At 37.5% G+C, this 19,740-nt stretch overlaps 1 protein-coding gene across 7 annotated transcripts in view; it reads right to left on the bottom strand.

The window, feature by feature from the left end:
- Nucleotides 1–7,055: 7,055 nt before the first annotated feature.
- Nucleotides 7,056–19,740, bottom strand: part of ESRRG (estrogen related receptor gamma) — a 693,205-nt gene continuing 680,520 nt past the window's right edge. For all 7 annotated transcript variants that reach the window (XM_070385515.1, XM_070385512.1, XM_070385517.1 and 4 more), the window contains one exon: nt 7,056–10,940. In XM_070385515.1, coding sequence (XP_070241616.1) covers nt 10,696–10,940 — 245 coding nt within the window. In that variant the 3' untranslated portion in view covers nt 7,056–10,695. The remainder of the gene's footprint in view (nt 10,941–19,740) is intronic.

Here is a 19,740-nt window from a genome sequence, read left to right as displayed (position 1 = left end):
ACTGAAGGCTGGAAAAATGCTACTGAAGGCTGGAAAAATGGCCATTCATGTTACATACTAGAAACCCATTCACAAAAGTTTTGCCTTCAGTAACTTGGAAGAAAGTAAATGAATCTAACAAATTTATGGACTTGGGGAAAGATGGTTTATAATTAGAATGCTAAAAACATGGGTTGATTCCTCTTAACTGCTTATATAATAAGGTACAATGAGAAAGAGATGAACTCAGAAATAAGCTGATCAGTTTGCAACCTGAATTTAGAGGGAATCCAAGACTGTATATAAATAATTAGAATTAATAAAGAAATTCAGGAAATATTCAAATATAAGATCAATATGTAAAATGAAAGAATATTCTTTATTTAAAAAGTCGCTAATAAAATAGTAAGTTACAATTTCAATAGCCACAAATCTGTAAGTTTCCTAGGATTTGACTCAAAGAATGAGACTTCATGGAGGTAATTTAAAAACATGTTTTCTTAGGTTAATCTCCTAAGGCAGTAAAAATTTTTAAAAAATTAAACAAATAGGGATCTAATCAAACCTACAAACTTTTTCACAGCAAAGGAAACCACTAGTAAAATGGAAAGACAACCTACTGAATAAAAGATTTGCAAATGATGCAACCGACAGGGATTAATTTCCTAAATATACAAACAGTTCACAGAACTCAACAACAAAATAACAAATAATCCCATTGAAAAATAGACAGAAGACCTAAATAAATACTTCTCAAAAGAAGATATAGAGGTGACCAACAGGCCCATGAAAAGGTGCTCAACATCTCTAACTACTGTATTAGAGAAATGCAAGTCAAAACTTCAGTGAGGTACCACTTCACACTAGTCAGAATGGTCGCGTACATTTCCACCAACAGTGTAGGGGGGGTTCCCTTTTCTCCACACTCTCTCCAAAATTTATTATTTGAGTCTACAAATCTGGAGAAAAGGGAACCGTCCTACATTGCTGGTGGAAATGTACACTTGGTGCAGCCACTATGGAAAACAGTTATGAAGAGTCCTCAAAACACTAACAATAGAACTACCATATGATCCAGCAATCCCCCATCTAGCCATATATCCAAATCAAACTCAAATTCAAAAAGATACATGCACTTCTCTGTTCACATCAGAACTATTCACAATAGCCAAGACTTGGAAACAACCTAATGTTCACTGACAGATGAATGAAAAAAGATATGGTATGTGTGTGAATATATATACACATACATATGCACAAACATATGTATGTATACATATATACAATACACATATGCATGCTAAGTCACTTCAGTCATGTCCAACTCTTTGTAACTCCATGAACTAGAGCCTGCCAGGCTCCTCTGTCCATGGGATTCTCCAGGCAACAATACTAGAGTGGGTTGCTGTGCCCTCCCGCAAGGGATCTTTCTGATCCAGGGATTGATTCTGGGTCTCTTATATTTCCTGCCTCGGCAGGTGGTTTCTTTACCACTAGCACAATCTGGGAATCCCCACAATATATACACACACACACACACACACACACACACACATATACATATACACAATGGAATACTACTCAGTCATAGAAAAAGAACAAAATGATGCCATTTGCAGCAACACAGATGAAACTAGAGATTATCATATTAAGTGAAGTAACTCAGAAAAAGAAAGACAAATACCATATGCAATCACTTATTTGTGAAATCTAAAATATGACACAGATGAATTTATCTAAGAAACAGACTCACATAGAGAAGACTTGTGGCTGCCAAGGGCAAGGGTGTATGGGGGAGAGATGGAATGAGAGTTTGGGGTTAGCAGATGCAAATTATTATATATAAAATGGATAAACAACAAGTACTCCTGTATAGTGCAGGGAAATATGGTCAACATACTCTTGGCAAACCATATTAAAAAGGATATGTATGTGTATGTATTTATACATGTATTTGTATATCTGAAACACTTCACTTTACAGCAGAAATGAATAAAACTATACTTCAAAAGAGAATTCTTAAAGAAATAAAAGAAGATATGAATTAATAGATATGTGTACATTGAATCTGATTGATGAAAATGTTAACTTTGTCCAAATTAATTTGTAGACTATACATTGTAATAAAATTTATAGGATGTTCATTCTGAGAACTGAAAAAACACTTTGAAGTTTATGAGAAAGAAAAAAATTTTTCCAAAAAAACAAGAATTTGACAAATAAGACAAAGTGTGTGGCAGGTGAGTGGAGGATACACTCTAAGAGATATTAAGACAAGTTAAAAAATTATATTAATAAAATTATAATACTGTGGCAGTAACATACAGACTGTCAAAAAGCATAAGGAAAAATCAAGTAGATCTTTATACATGGTCGTTTGGTATAATATAGATTTGACATCATACCTTGGTAGAGAACCTTTTATCACAGCGTATCCCAAAGAGATTTTTAAAAGGCTTCAATACAAAATTCAAATCATAAAAAGTTTCAAAAATTTAGAAACATATTTTTAAGTTCAAAAACATGAGGATCAAACAGATGAAGCACTCTATCACAAATAATTTCTAGTGAACACAGACAAAGGTCAAAGTTACTAGGTGAATGACAGACTAGGAGAAGACATTTGGGAAAAAGCTGAAACTGATAAGGATCAATATCTAGAATGTATCAAGAACTCCTGAAGATGAACAAGAAAATGGTGGGAAATCCAATACAAAAAAGAGCAAAGGTTATGAATAGGCAATTCACAGAAAGAAGAGCCTAAGCTGGTAGAAAATAGGAAAAGATGTTCAAAGAAGGGTAAGTCAAAATAATTAATTGCTGTTTGAAAAATAATGTTAGTAAAATTTAAGAGCAAAATAAAATTATATGCTGAGGGAAAATGAAACAAAAAAGGCACTGCGGGTGGGAGTTCAAACCTACCTAATTCAAATTATATTGGTCCATAGGAAAGTCATCCAAAGGTGTTCTTTGCATTGTTGATTGTATTAAGAAATTCAAAACCACCTTCTCAAGAACAGCAAGGAAATCACATGCCATAGAATCCTTGCATGTATTATTAATAAAAACATCCTAAAAACATCTTTATATCTAAACATCCGTTTACTTACAAACCAGCCCAGAAATTACTCTGAACTACATTTTGTGTGTGTGTGTGTGTGCGCGTGGATGAAAGGATTTTTTTTTTCAATGCATACCCTTGAAAACATAGACTACATATTTATTTTGATCTAGAAGCATAAACTTGATACCCTAGGGCTAGTCAATCATTTTGTTCACTAAAGGAAAACCAAGACGAAATAAAAGTCCAGGGGAGAAGAATCTCAAAGACAGTAATATAGAACTCTCTGTGGGATTTTCTTACATTAATTTTAGTATTTTTCATTTGTAATAATTGGAAATCTCATAATTTGGTGGGGGAAAGCCAACACTTGTATAGCTCTAGATCTCATTTTGGAAATTGCTCTCATGACTTCAGTTTTCTGTGCTGTTTTTTTTTTTTTTTTTAAATAGCAGCCAGTTCTTCACTTCCCAAGAAAACTGTGAAATTCGACTGAGCATGGCAGATTGAATTGGAGTGTGAATAGTGTGATTTAATGCTCTTGCTAGTCTGGAATGTTTTCCTGTTAGTACTTTTTAGTGACCCCTCCCAACAGTGTGTTTGTGTTTTCAAACCAACTCTCCCAAGTTCAGTATATTTGAAACACACAGGTTACCATGATTTTCATAAAGAAAATAGGCATTGTCTTGTAGAATAAAATCCAGTTGTACTTTGACCATCTGTAACAAAATTTGTATTGATTAAAAGCTTCAGTGTTTCAAAATCCTTTGTCAGGGCTGCATTCTAATACTTATAGCAAAATCATCCAAATAATTCCATATACTCTATGATGTTATTTTCAATTTTTTAAAAAAAGAATAATGGAAAAGGTATATTACACTCTAAGAGCATTTTCATTCATGCTCGTGGCTTCTGTGCTACATCTGCTACCCTCTGTTCAAAAATATTTTTACACACACACACACATATTTGGTTTATGATCTTAAGTTTAAAAACACTTGTGATTTGAAGCAAATTTTCTCACGGCCAAAATTCTGTGGCATGTTAAGGCAACACCATTAGTACATTGGGACATCTTTTTTTTTTTTTTTTTTTTTGAGGCTGTACAATTGATGCAATAGTTAATTATTAATCTGACTGGCATCTGTAATGAAAAAGTGAGTGCTCTTGCTTTTAGGCCATAGAGCAGTATGTAAATCTCTTGTGTGGCTGCAATCATAATATTCCTGCAGCTATGGTGTCACCTATTGTAATTTTTCTGCTAATAAACAAATTTGAACTAGCCAGGAATCCTAAATTTTGAGACTCGTTGTTTATCTCAAATATACTCCAGAGAAATCGTAATGCAGTCCTGCTTTGAATTTAATTTAAACAGGAACAGGCAAAACAAATCTCTATGGAGGACATTTGACAATAATAAAATATTTCTCCCAGCGGGTGAGCTGGTAGCAATTGTATTGTTGCAATACAAGCTCACGTTTCAGTAGGTCATTACCATCATAACAAGCCCTTGGACCAACTGGCATGGACATGCAACATTGAGCCCCTGATGGGCACATTATTTCAGACCTTTAACTTCATGGAGAACAAGACAAATACTCCTGGGAAAGGAGGATTATATTTTGAAATCCCTTTCTTTTCTATTTTGTTTCATAATAAGATGCAGTGTACAATCAATCTACTGCTACTTGTTTCATTCTGTTTTCTCCACGCTACCGAGGGGCACCAGAAGCTAGACTTAGAGATTTGAAAGGGCCAGAAACAATGACTTAAACGCTCTATGTCTATTGGACTCTGGAACTTTCCATTTCATGTGTACATCACTGTGGACGAAACGAAAACCTTAAGCATTGCTCTCTTTTGACAGTTTAATCACAAAGTAAATCTCACAGTAACAAAGTATACCTAAAGTTTTTGCACAGGCCCAAGAACGAAATATTCTATTTCAGTTCTATTTCGTTTCTACCTCTTATCTACGTCAGCAACTTGCAAAAAGAGAGGTAACGGGAATCATTCCAACAAATCAATTTTGTTTTGTGTTGGTGTTTTCGTTTTTTAGTAGGAAAAAAAATAGGTATTTTTGAACCAAACCTAATTTTAAAGCACAGGATAGGGCCAAATGAGCAGGATTAAAAAAAAAAAAAAAAGATTGGGTGATACTCCGCACAAGTTTTTAGCAGGTATTTCCATTCTATCTCCATTATCTGGGGCATAGCCAGAAGATGTGGCTTGGGAATTATCAAAGAAAATGTGTTCTCCACACTTGTGCTATGCTGCAGAAGCATGAAGGCATGAGGGGTGGATGTGAGGGGGTGGGAGAAAGTGGAGCTGAAAACCATGCAAATACATTCCATTGGCTTTGTGAGTTAAAAAATAAAGAGGTTAAGTCCTTTTGTCTTGATATTTTAAAAGAAGATAGTCTAAAATCTCATAAAAACTCAGAGCCTTTATTTTCTAGGACATTCCTGGCTTATTTGAGAAAAGTATAAAACTTTAAAGCAGTGGTTGCCTCATCTTATCTTTGCATGAGGATCACCTGGAGATGTTTTTTCAAAACTATTCCAAAGCCCAGGCCAATTAAACCCCAAATTTCAGTATGAGCACCAGGCATTTTTAACACTCTTCACGTGATTCCAATATTCTGCCAAGTTCCATAACCACCATTTCCAAAAAAATTAACTCCTTTATACACAACAGGTAAAATAAAATTGATACCTTAACATAAATACAGCCCATTTGTCAAAGCCCATCATTTATATATTGAGAAACACGTGTCAAAATCCTATTGTTATTTTTCTTTTACACCTGAGGCAACCATGATAAACACATCAGTACCAGCAAAGTCACTCTGTAATAATTCTAAATTATAAAAACCAACAAGAGAATTCTGATGTAAAAGTTTTCAAAAGCATGTGTGCCTGTGTGTGTGTGTGTATGTGTGTGTGTGTGTGTAAAACACATACTTTGAAATGAGGACCTATTGGAAAGAATTACAGGCATAATTTTCCTTCTTAGGTTTGTCTCTTGCAGGGTCTCAGTTTTACCCAAATATTTTGAAATTGTCCAGAGTAAAACATGTCACATGCAACGCTGGGCTATGGCCACTCAAAAGACATTCAATCAGGAAAAGACAAGTCTGAATCCTGTGGCCAGCTCGTGTACCTTAGTGATTTAGGTAATTGTGCGCCTCTAAATCGGATGCGGTGTTATCAGCTTGTTTCTCTAGAGAGCCGGCCACCTCGGAAAGGTGAGAAACACGGTGGGCAAACACAGTGACAGGAGGCCATCCAGATAAGCCGAGAAGCCAAGGAAGCAGGGATTAGCACCTCGGAGATGGTGCCAGGAGGGGCTGGTGGATGAACGGCGGACGCTGAGCAGCAAGGGCCCTCACCTCTCTGGAAGAAAGAGCCAGGCAGGGTCCACTTGCGGTCAGCAGTGCTGTGTAAACCTCTTGAATTCCAAGACAGCTCCCAACCTCACTCAGCCTCACCTTTCTAGAAGCTCTGCAACTGATGCCCCCTCGGGAAATCCTGCCGGCCCCTCTGCCTGGCGCTGCTCCACGGACCCAGCAGCTCGCTGGCTGCCAAGCTCAGAGCCGGCACCTGATTTAATTGTGGGTGGAGGGAAATAATAGGTTATCTCTAGCAGGTTTTAATAGGATCTTAAAATAGGGGGAAAGTTTTCTGTTATGACATTGACATAGAGGCGATGATTTGGAGTAAAGTAGGATGATGTGAGACGCTTTAAGATTAAATAAGAGCTATATAAAGGCTTGTCAGAATGAATTCTAATGTGCTTGAGACACTTTGCATACTCTTAAATATGCAAAATGTCTCTTGGCACCCTAGAATTCATTCTGACAAGCCTTTATATAGCTCTTCTTTAACCTCGTACCTTATTCTTAGGGAACAGGTAACTCAGAGATATTCTCTGAAGGAAAGCCACAAAGGGCAGTGTTTTATTGATTTGGTTCTTAACTGGGGGGAGGGGAAAAAAAGAAAACACCATACGAAAGAGCAATCAAAAGTGGAAGCATGTTTAATATTGCTCTACCGTCATCCTGAAAGGCATAATAATTTGAGTTACACATCTGAACTGATTGGAGTTACAGAATCATATCTCCTTTTTGCATTTAACAATATATACAATATAAAATAAATACATTTACACAAATGGACATTTGCTGGAGCACACAGTATGGTACACATCACAAAAATATACAATTGATTGCTTTACAGATGTGAAGCCCATCTACAGCTATAGACAAGGTTTTATTATTATTATTATTCTTTTTACTACTGGCTATAATGCAACTCCTGGATTATTATAAGCAGTTTAAATTTTTTTTGTCCTTTTACGATCTTTGCACATAAGACTGCCATAAAATGTTTTCCTAGGCAGGTAAACAGAGACGCTTAAATAATTAAAATACAATCACCAACACTCATTTTCTCTTCTATAAGAAAAATAGCAGTTTTAAATTTTTTATATCTTTTATGTTATCATTTAAATGCAAAATAGTGGAATAAATACAACAATCTGATCTGATTGAAACACAAGTGTAACTACAGGTAGTCACACAATCATATTGCTTAAATAAGAACCAACCTAAAAGAAGCGAAAGGAAAATGAAAATTATATGGCTAAAACATACACCTTGAGAACTTTCCAGTACTTCACATTAAGTAAATGGTCTTGCTTGAAACTTGAAAAAACTTACCTCCAGCGAGGTTTAAGATGAAGCGTTTACCCTAAAGCCCGTGCAATTCTTTTAGATCTAAATTTTAGTTGTGTTTCCTATTTGTGAGATGCTTGTTCTTTTGTAATGCGGAGAGTCAATTGAACTGAAAACTAAAAATTGTTCTTCATTCTTTTTACATTTCTCCCTCTCAGGTTTTCAGCTGGTTGGCTTTTACTTCTGAAGCCCAGGTACTTCAATGTGATACAGTGAAAACAATGTATATATTGTATATATTTTATTTCTATAGATAGTGTGGTTGAATAGTAGTAACTTAAACCCTGCACAAACTTTCTGGAAAATAATCTTTTGAAACACTTACATATATAAATAATCTTAGAGAATCAGCACCTTTTTTCCCAGGAGTTGTATTTTCCATTGTTATTTTTTCAAGGGATGTGCCAATTTCTGAACTCCTATCACAGCTATAAATTTCAAGTTATTGACCATCTGAATGAATTGCTAATGATGATTTATCTAGAATCACACTACAGTCACTTCTCTACTGAGAAACCACAATCTACGATATAATCCCATATAGCTAATGATAGATACACAGTATTCCTAGCACTAGGCTGATGAGACATCAACCCAAGGTATTTTGTTTAAAGCACACAAAGTAGCAATAGTTTTGGAAACGTGTCCGCACCAAAAAAGTTTTGCAACAACACAGAGCGAGTTAATAACAACATCTGAGAGATGATTGAGTGAAAGCCATATATACAGCATTTAAAAATTAGACTTATCTATATTCTTGAAATATTCAAAGTTTTATTTCTAAGCTATACATTGGTATTCTATAATAAACCATTAGAGAAATTATTCCTTGTTTTGAAAATATTATTATGATTCTGATGTGTATCTGTTTGTAATGAATACTTGTTTGGAGTCTCAATCTCTTAATTATTATTAGGAAGAACCTTATTAATGGTAAGGAATAGAATATACTACTGTAGTCTCCTGAGGAATTGTACATCCAATATTGTCTCTAATTCTACCCTGTGTCTAAAAGCACACACCACAAGAATCCAAACACCACAAGAAGAACAAGACAACAGTCTTTGAATGCAACATAAAATTCAGAAAAGCACAGCAAACATGAAACATTGAAAAGCTGAACTACATTTCTTTTGTTTGTTAGGATTACAATTTTAATTACATTTGTGTACATAGAATAAGACTGTTCACATAATACAGGGAGCAGCTACTAACACTGGTCCATTGGTATAGCATTTGATGGAGGTTACTGTTTATTGGTTATTCAGCGATTGTAGATTTCAGGGGCATCTAATTGATTTCTTCATTAGATTACACCTCTTAACAGTCTGGAACCTGACTGACTTTCTTGCTGTGACAATACTGGTGGAAAAGTACATAGATTGGCTTAGCTCTTGGTAAAAACTGCAGATTAATTTTAACAAACATTCCTAAATGAATCAACTCATAAAGATTGGGTTTTAGAATTTGGTCAGGCGTCTGCTGTCTTTGATGATTTTTTTTTTTTCCCCCAAATCCTGGCATTTGCCTTATTGCCTCTAAAGTGAATACTGGCTCACAGCTCCTTCAGGGATAAAGTCTGTAACTTTGCAAACAGGCAGTATTTCATTCCTAACCACCGTGGCAGCTAGAAATCCTATGGCAACTGGACCTCCCAGGGAGAGAGGCGCGCTCCTGATCACTCTACGGATCTGTATTCCAAGTGCAGTGACCACTCGGAGTCACTGCAGGTGTAATCTAATCCTTTGTGTCAAGTGAACACTTAGGTAAACTGGAGCTCATGTTAAGAAACTGATGTTTGGGACCAGACTGGCACACAACATAAATTGCATCCGTGAAAGTATGCACCTTCCTCTCAACTATTGCTTGAGTAAGTTAAATTCCCATATTAACAAATGGCTGAAAAGTGGTAAAGCTGGTACAAAAAAATCTCCATTTGTAAGAAGAAAACGAAACATTTTTTTAAAAATCTTCCTTCAGGATTCATTTGTCCTTCATTATTGTTCGTAATTGTTCAAAGCCAGCACAAAATTGCAGTATTCTTATTTCTCTTTAGTATTGCATGAATGAATAAAGCTTAAACTATTCCCTGAAAAAGTTACATAGTAGCTAAACTAACAAATACCTGGAAGACTTGAAAAAACAATTAAGGAATCAAATGGCTGTAACTGATTTAGATGGAAAAGCAATGATAAGAAGCAGCCGATGCAACGTTGCTTAAGTCATCTAATTAGAGGCTGCTCCCGTGGAATCTAATACTGCACTCAGTCAATTTGTGTGTGTTGCACTGTACTTTTAGGTACGTCGGTTCTGTCTCTTTGATTCCTTAGTCATTGGGGACGTTACGGTTCACAAGAAGTTCACTGGTATCCATATTATGGATCTCCATCCTTTGGCAGGGCTGGCTTCCATAGCTCTCCAATTAGAGACCTCTTTTAAAAGTTCAGCAGCAGAAGGAAGGAAGGAAAGAAGGAAAAAAGGGAGGAGGAAAGGAAGGAAGGGAAAAAAGAAGGAAGAAGGGAGGGAGGGAAAGAAAAAGAAAGGAAGGAAAATCTTCTTACAACTAGAGAGATTAAAGTTTAAAAGAAAGTAGAAGAATAAGAACAGGAGGGACAAGGGATACAGGAGAAGGAAGGAAGGAATGAAGGAGAGGAAGACTAGGGAAGGAGGAAAAAAAATAACGAGGAAAAGAAAGTGAGAAAAGATACGGAGAAAAGATGAGATCAAGGTAGGAAGAAACTCATCAGGAAGATAGGGAGAAATCTGAAAGCTGCTTCATAGTCTTGCTGCTAAATCATGAGTGCAGTCTTTGTTGATTTTTGACGTTGTTAACTAAACTCTTAAGTTTCTTTGACATCACTCTTGGGTTTATTTTCCCTTTTTCAGCGTGCAGGATAGGATGGCCCCGGGAAGCCTTTAGTCAGACCTTGGCCTCCAGCATTTCCAAAAAAAGTTTGTGCATGGGGACTTTGCCTTCCAGTTTGATGTTGTAGAAATGCTGCACAGCCTTGGTGGAGGTCTGCCTCAGAAGCGGCAGCGTCATCAGCATCTTGCCAGCCCTGCGAGGGTCTTCCATGTGCTGGCCGGCCTCATAATCCTGCAGGGCCTCATGTAAGACATCCTGAAGCTTCTGAACAGCTTCGACATCTTCTATGTGCATGGAGTCTACAAGCAAAGCCAAGAAGATAAACAACAATAAAAAACATGGCAATTCGAGTTGTGAAACTTAAGTCTTATTCTTGAACTTCTCTATGCTGTGAATTGCTCAGGGATTTCCAAAATCTCCATTTTATTTTTCTAAATTTCACTGCAATAGATAATTTCCAGTGCTGACTTAGGGCGTGGGAATTACTACAAAAATCCATTATTTCAAACCTGTGGGTTTTTCCCTCTGGAATCTGAGCAAGAGAAGACTTTAACAGAATATAGTCTTGGCTGTTTTATTCATTATTTCATTCATATATTTATTCATTCATTCAACAATTATAAAAGGCCATCTGTTAAAAAATTATCCTAAGTGCCATGGAGGTAATGTTGTCTAAAATTCAGATCTTGTACTCAAAAAGCCCATATTTCCCAAAAGGGTAAAAAAGAAGCTGATAACCAAAACTGTAAGATATCCATGAAAATACATTGAACCTAACATTATGTTCCATTGTAAACTATACACAAATCACAATAAACTGCTCATCTTTCCAGAATTTTTAGTGTTCTCTTAACAATTCATTAAAGCATCCTTACCTAGTCTGCTTCTCTACAGAAAAACACATGAAGTCTTTAATGAATTCTGAAATACTTTTCACATTTGTGAAGGTGAACTTTGCCCATAAGTGACTAATTTAAAAACCTAATTCAATCAAGCAAGGAAAGGGTTAACAGGGTTGCCACAAGTACTCTTGTGAGAAATGTGAGATGTGAAGGAAAAAATAAAAGTTACAGCTCTAGCTCTAAAACAGACACTTAATTATATACAAGTTTGAATCATTTAGCACGTTTTATTGATTCTGATGACAGTTTATCTGTTAATTACACATAATGGAGTCTTTGGGGGGTTCTTCATGTTTAATAATTCTAGTTCTCTGAGAATGCAGAGCTCTGAGATATATGTAGTTAGCCTAATCTTTCATATAATTCAAATATCAGATCACATGCCCAAAAAGAGAGAGGAAATGTAATTTAAAATCAAGTAGCTAAACATATGATGGAAAAGAATTACGGCAAGGTAATTAAAAGACTGATGGCTATAACCAGTAAATGCTTTTAAAACTTCTAGGTATTTTCTTTACTGTTTTGTTTTGATTTTTACATTGCCATTGTAAAATTGTTGATTCATGAATTGACCATTGTTAACAACAGATTTCTTTAAAAGAGTTTTAGGGGACATCCCTGGTGGTCCAGTGATTAAGAATCCATTCTCCCAATGCAGGGGACAAGGGTTTGATCCTCAGTCAGGGAACCAAGATCCCACAGGCGGCAAGACGCAGCCAAAAAATTTAAAAATTAAAAAACTTGAAAAAATGAAAAAGAGCAGAAAAATATAATAACTAAACCATTTCTTAAATACTTGTTTTTGGGTGTGGCCTCTGATAAGCACTTTATCAGTGCTTATCTCATTCATTTCCCAACAGCCCTGTGAGTCAGGTGGCAGTGCTAGTAAGTGTCAGAGTAGGATTAAACTCAGGTGTCTTTGAATCAAAGTATGTTGCCAGAATTTATAACACTGGACATGACATTTCCTTTAAAAAATAAAAGAGTTGAAATTGTCCTCTGAGCTCATCTCACTCAACTTTCCATCTTCATCAAAAATCTTGTCTACGACATTTCTAACGATGACACTGCCAGTTGCATGGACAGCTTTCTACTTAACAAGGAAAAGAACTAATTGTTAGAAATGTCTTCTTCATATTTTCCCAAATCTGTCTCCAACTGCCATCCTTTGGTCCTGGTTCTAACTACCGAAACCATACAGGATACATTTTCTTCTTTGACATGGCAGATCTTTAAATGCTTGGAGTCAGCTGTACGGTCACCTCGGCCCCCACCCCAAGTCTTGCCTTCCCCACTGCTCTTGCCCAGCAGGAGATATATTATAGAATGTCACAGGAAATGAGGCGAGGACAAATAGCAGAGAGATATGCTCACAAACAGCAATTAAGACTTCAAACTATTCTTTAAAGGCGGTGATTTAGCTTGAGAGATTTAAAAATGATTTAATCAAATTACTATGATAATTTAACTTCCCATTTACAGAAAAGATTCTAACTCATTTTAGCTTAACCCATTCTCGGATCTGCTAATATTTTAAATGCAAACTCACTAAATCTGAACTATTTAATTAGACCATGATTCAGCTGGCAGACTGCTGAAGAAAATATTAATCTCCATTAGGGATCCTAGTTCAAGTTCTGGCTCTCCGGCTTTAATCTGTGTTTTATTCTTGGGGCTAAATTTACACATTTATGCCAAGCTCAATAGAACTGGCATTACTTTATGTAATTATTTAATTTGGTTGTTGGTACTTTTTTTTAACTTTATGTTTTAAAGGAAATTGTCCCAGTATTTGCGCTGATGGGAACCAACTAAATTTAATAATGGAAACCATAGGTTTATGAACTAATCAGACAGAGCAAAGCTGAACATTAAAAACACAGAGTGAGCTGCTAAGAAAAAATAAACCTAGGATTTCTGGGTTCAAGCCCAGACCCATTAAATAAGAAAACTGGAGCAGCATGCAGGACATTAGTAGTTTTTAAAATCTAGGTGATTCTGTGGTCAAGTCAGAGTTGAGAATCAGTCAAATAGACAGTAAGACAAATGGTATTCTAAAATAATCAAGATTCCAAAAGACAACCAGAGATCAAATGATATATATAACCTCAACCATATTTTAAGTTCCAACATCTAATAATAAAACAGAAACCTTTTGTTAAATTCCAGTACTTTCCTCCATGAAGTGGGACCGTAAAGGGACATATCTAATTCAGATCGTTTACTTTGGGAAGACAGCTAAATATCCTTATACTAATAGCTGCAAAATCCATTGAGACTTAGAGCCATGGCAAAAGAAGATTTTTATTTTTACATCTTATCTGGAACAGAACACTGTCCTTCTCAATGGTAAAGTTATCCATTACTGTGGCATTAGGTACAGCCAAATGCCCACGTTCTATTTGGAAACTGTCTTCAGGATTTGTAGCTCATTCTTGGCAATATTTTCTCAATGATGCCAAATCTTATTTTGAGGATGGAATTGAATATTAGACACAGACGAAGCATATTCAGAGTCAAGCCTGACACACATTATAAACTGATACTCAGCCATCTTTTCCATGGAACACAGGTGTTGATTTTCTTTAGTTTGTAAGCTGCCTACATGAAGAGGGGCAGTAAGGGCTCAGCCAATGTGACTCCCTCTCTAATCACCGAAGCAATGAAATGTAGTATGATGAAAAAGAGAAGTGAGCAAAAGCCTACTTTCTAAAAGCAAATTTGTGTCTCCAAATTTTTGTATACGACTGTAAAGAGTCTAATGAAGTGATCTCAGTTAACCAGCTGAGATATTGAAGAAACTGTGTTGTCCACTATGGCAAAATGACTCTTGATTAACCCAGTTAGACTAAAGTTTTCAAAAAGGTGCCAATTATAAAGTTTGGATTAAAAATCAGTAAACTGTATTCCAGGAAGTTGGTAGTTGTGTCACCAAACACTTTTAATCTCTCCAAATCTGCACATAACTAGATAGCAAAACTAAAAACCACAGACAACACTTAGCAGAAACACGAAGTGACAAGATATCCAAAACATACACACACAAACACACACAATCAGAATTATAGTGCGTGTGTCTGTCTGTGTTCCTAGCTCTGTCCACTGAAAAGATTCAGGAAGGATGGTCAACCTAGGGATGTAGTAATGGGTACCACCAGCACCCAAGCTGTAATCAGATTCCAAGTTCCAGCCAGGAAATATTAAGGAAGAATATGGAACTCCTTGGGCTTCCCAGGTGGTGTGAGTGGTAAAGAACCTGCCTGCCAATGCAGAAGACATAAGAGACGTGAGTTTGATCCCTGGGCCGGGAAGATCCCCTGGAGGAGGGCACGGCAACCCACTCCAGTATTCTTGCCTGGAGAATCCCATGGTCAGAGGAACCTGGTGGGCTACAGTCCATAAGGTTGCAAAGAGTCAGACACAACTGAAGCGACTTAGCACACACACACATATAGAACACCTTGTCATGATAACTAGGAAGGAGAGTATCTACAACTACTAAGTCATTCAAAAAAGATTCCATACACTGACCTGCAGAGGTTCCCACTGATGCTATGGGGCAATTTAAAAAGAATTATACTTGCAACTGATTGAAATCCTCTGAATCTGTTTAAATACAAGTTTTTATAATGACATTTTAAAAAGAGTGCTGTTTCATTATCTCGAAAACTTGTAAATTTTAAGTAGAAATAATCAAGCATTTATCCTTTTTTCCCACATTCACTCTGTGACTCTGGTAACCAAGTAAGACAAAGACTCTCTGTGTAAAAGTATCCCCACTACAGAATGAAAAAAGAAAGGTCACAATACAAATCACCATGGATTTAGGGAATGAGTTCCAATGGCTGCTGGGCTTCCCTGGTGGCTCAGACAGTAAACAATCCACCTTGCAATGCAGGAGACCCAGGTTTGATCCCTGGGTTGGGAAGATCCCCTGGAAAAGGGAAGGGCTACCCACTCCAGTATTCCTGCCTGGAGAATCCCATGGACAGAGGAACCTGGCAAGCTTACAGTCCATGGGGTCACAAAGAGTTGGGTGCAACTGAGGGACTAACACTTTCCCTTGCTTTACCAAAGAGCTGCTAACATCACACAAAAAAGTGAGACAGCCAGACATCATGTGTCTGCCCAAGAATAACATGCCACCTATAGGTCTAGAAACTGAATCTGATTATGCTGTTTTGGATCCTGTCACGGGTTTGCACAAGATGCCAAGGCCAGAGAAACAAGATGAGCTGCCCCTACAGGGTGTAAACTGCAAAGTTTGCACTGTGGGGAACTCTGCAGGGCAAATGTCTTGGCTTTTGCAAGAGACAAACTCTAAGAATGTGAAAATGAAAGAATAAATTTTACATGGAAAGAGACTTCACAGATCCATAAGGAGAAGACAATGTTTTTTAAAGGGCAAGACTAAACTATCAAGTCTGGGGATATACATTCAGCAATAAAGCCATTGTAAAAAGCTAACTGTAAAAGTTGGGAGAAGAGTGGTTACTTACATGGAAAGGGAGGGGATTGAGATTGGGACAGAACAATTGAGATTGGACACAACTTGACCTTGTTCATTGTGACAGGTAGCAAAATGGTCCGAAAGATATCCAGATTGTCTATCTCTCCAACCTGAATGTTACCCTGTATGGAAAAAGGGACTTTGATATAGGACAGTATCTTATATTATCCATGGGCATTCAGTGAAATCAAGTGTCCTTTTAAGAGGGAGGGGGGGAAAAAAAGGCAATGTCACCACTGAAGCAAAATGGTACAGGAATGGCTCTGAAGATGGTGGAAAGAACCACGAGCCAAGGATTATAAGGAACACCACAGTGGAAGCTGTAAAAGGCCAGGAGCCAGATTGTCCTATAGAGTTCCCAGAGGCAGTGTGGCCCTGTCCATACCTTGTTGTTAACCTGGTGAAGCTGATCAGGACTTTTGACCTCCAGAACTGTAGGACAATAAATTCGTGTGGTTTAAAGCCATGGGAGCTTCCTTGGTGGCTAAGTGGTAAAGAAACCTGCAGTGCAGGAGATGATGGAGACATGGGTTCGATCCCTGGGTCGGGAAGATCCCCTGGAGTAGAGTACAGCAACCCACTCCAGTATTCTTACCTAGAGAATCCCATGGACAGAGGAGCCTGGCAGGCTTCAATCTATAGTCAAAAAGAGTTGGACACAGCCGAGTGATTTACACTTTCAAGTCACATATTTGCTTTTGTATGTGTATGGGTGTGTTAGTTTGTGTTTTACATTAAAATGGTGAGAGACCTAGAGAGAGGTAGAGAGAAACTTGATGAAAATGTCCTTTCTAGAAAGTAGTGAGTTGAGCGGAATTCCTATCAAGACTACAGAAACAGTTGGCAGAAACACCAAGGAAGCTGCACACACATCAAGTAGGGGGTTGGATCATAACACCTTGTAGGTAGGTCTTTTCTAACCCAGAGAAGTTGCAGTTCTAATACTGCAAATAAAAATAACTCTGAGGAGACTGGGCTTGACACGTACACACTACTGTATATAAAGTACGTAACTACTAATAACTGACTAATAATGAGGGTCAGTGGTCAAGAATCCAACTGCTGATGCCAACTCTAATCCAACTGGATATGCAGGAGATCTAGGTTTGATCCCTGGGTGGAGAAGATCCCCTGGAGAAGGAAATGGCAACCCACTCCAGTATTCTTGCTGGAAAAATCCCAAGGACAGAGGAGCCTGGCGAGCTACAGTCCATAGGGTCGCAAAGATTTGGGCATAACTGAACACACAGCAGTGATCACTGAGCATGGTAAGAAACATTCCAAGAACCAGCTCTATTTTTACATAGGATTTTGAAACATCACAATATGCAAATAAGGGTTGCATTAAATCAAAAAACAATCTACTTTCCTAATATGTCTTCAAAAATAAAATAACCCAAAGAATGATGGCAGATTTGAGCAAAAACTAAAAAGAAGTAGAAAAGACGGAAAGGCATTAAGTTTGCTTTTTTATTTGTGTGATAGTATTAACTATGGTTTTGTCTGGGTAAGAGTTGAGAATAAGCTTCTACCTGCCAAAAAAGACCTACCTATATTAATTTCTTACAAAATCTGGTAAACATTTTGGCTTCAACTATTTTTGTAACTTTCCCGAGTAGTTTTATACCATAACTCTCTACAAAGACAGTAAGAAGATAAAGGAAGCATAAGCAAGCACATGTGCTCAGCAGTGTCCAACTCTTTGCGACCCCATGTACAACAGCCTGCCAAGCACCTCTGTCCAGGGGATTTCCCGGGCAAGAACACTACAGTAGCGTTGCTATTACCTCTTCCAGGGGATCTTTCCAACCCAGGGATTAAACCCGCACCCTTGCATTGCAGGTGGATTTTTTTTTTTTTTTACCACTGAGCCACCTGGGAAGCCCAAGATAAAGGAACTGGGGACAAAATTCAAAATGAAACTTAAAATATTAATTTAGGCTGGCAGATCTGAAACTGCACTTGGTAATGTCTTACTCACTGACCACTTTAAAGACGTGGGATATACTTATTTGTAAAACAAACAGCTTATTGATAGCAAGGGACAGAGGGTCCAACCCTCTGTCCTCAAGTAGTCTCACATCTTTTATCGGCTCGCTTCTGTTACCCATAAAACGATACTGGAGATGTCTACTCAAACAGGCAGGTTGTGGGAATCTAAAAAGATTTCCTGGCAGAGGCTCAAAACTAAAATAGAAATGTCTACAGAAAGATACTAAAAATGGATAATCTCTTGTCCATTAGCTAAAACGGTCTCCTGTGTATCAAATCAGCAAACTCCATTAAAATTTCAATAAAACTGTTTGAGGACCCAGTAGATACTAAAGAGCTGTTTTTACTCCTTTACTAATTGTTCCGATCTGTGAAGATGTTACTATTTCTCTATTACAAATTCAACACAAATACACATACCACACATGAAATCTAAGACCAAAGGCATTATCCTCTTTTAAAAGTAACTGAGAGTTAAAATTTTAGGCCAGTTAGGAGAAATAAGGTGCTATTTAATTCATCTGCCTGATTTTACAGAGAAGAAGCCATGCATTCCTAAAGGATGTAAAAATCTGAAATTGGAAGAGTAGGGGAAAAAATCTCTGCTTTAAGGTAAAATGCATACACAGACAGTACATAAACAGATTATATAGAGTATTTGTAATATTACTTCACTGGGGACCTATTAGGAAAAACGTATCTAAACAGCCTACCCTAAGAAGAGTATGTGGTGCTGGAGAAGACTCTTGAGAGTCCCTTGAACAGCACGGACATCAAACCAGTCAACCCTAAAGGAAATCAATCCTGAATATTCATTGGAAGGACTAACACTAAAGCTGAAACTCCAATACTTTGGCCACCTGATGCAAAGAGCCAGCTCAGAAAAGACACGGAACAGACCATGATGCTGGGAAAGACTGAGGGCAGGAGAAGGGGGCGACAAAGGATGAGATGGTTGGATGGCATCACTGACTCAATGGACATGAGGCTGAACAAACTCTGGGAGATAGTGAAGGACAGGGAAGCCTGGCGTGCTGTAGTCCCTGGGTTCGCAAAGAGTCAGACATGACTGAGTGACTGAACAAGAAGAGTGATCATGAAAAATAAGATTGAGAGACACTAAAGTTGTATGAGGTTCCAAATACACTGATTAAATATGGCCCCATTCCAGCCTCCAATAGAAATCATCAACTTTTCAATCCCTGAAATTACACCACATTCTGTACATATACCATTTGTATTTGAGAACGAAATACTGTCATGAGATGAGGATAATCACTTATGATTTAAAATTGATGACCAAAATATCATTTGCAGCTCGATATCAATTTGATGTTATTACTCCAGAAGTGGGATTCCCAGATGGCACAGTGGTAAAGAATTCGCCTGCAATACAGGAGATGCGGGTTTGATCCCTGGGTCAGGAAGATCCCCTGGAGAAGGCAATGGTAACCCACTACCACAGTCTTGCTGGGAAAATCGCATGGACAGAAGAGCCTGGCAGGCTACAGTCCTGGGTGTCACAAAGAGTCAGACACGACTGACCGTGCATACATGCACACTCTTAAAGTACTGTGTAGAAGTAAAAAGAAAACTCAACTTGAACATGTAGATTCTATTTATTCTCAAACAGCCCAGGGTTAAAACTGCTCTAGGTTGGGGGTGGATCTGGAGTGGCAACAGTTGGCATGTGAG

This window comes from Bos mutus, chromosome 16, assembly GCF_027580195.1.
Source record: "Bos mutus isolate GX-2022 chromosome 16, NWIPB_WYAK_1.1, whole genome shotgun sequence".
Lineage (NCBI taxonomy): Eukaryota > Metazoa > Chordata > Mammalia > Artiodactyla > Bovidae > Bos > Bos mutus.
This window is presented reverse-complemented; position numbering and strand designations above follow the sequence as displayed.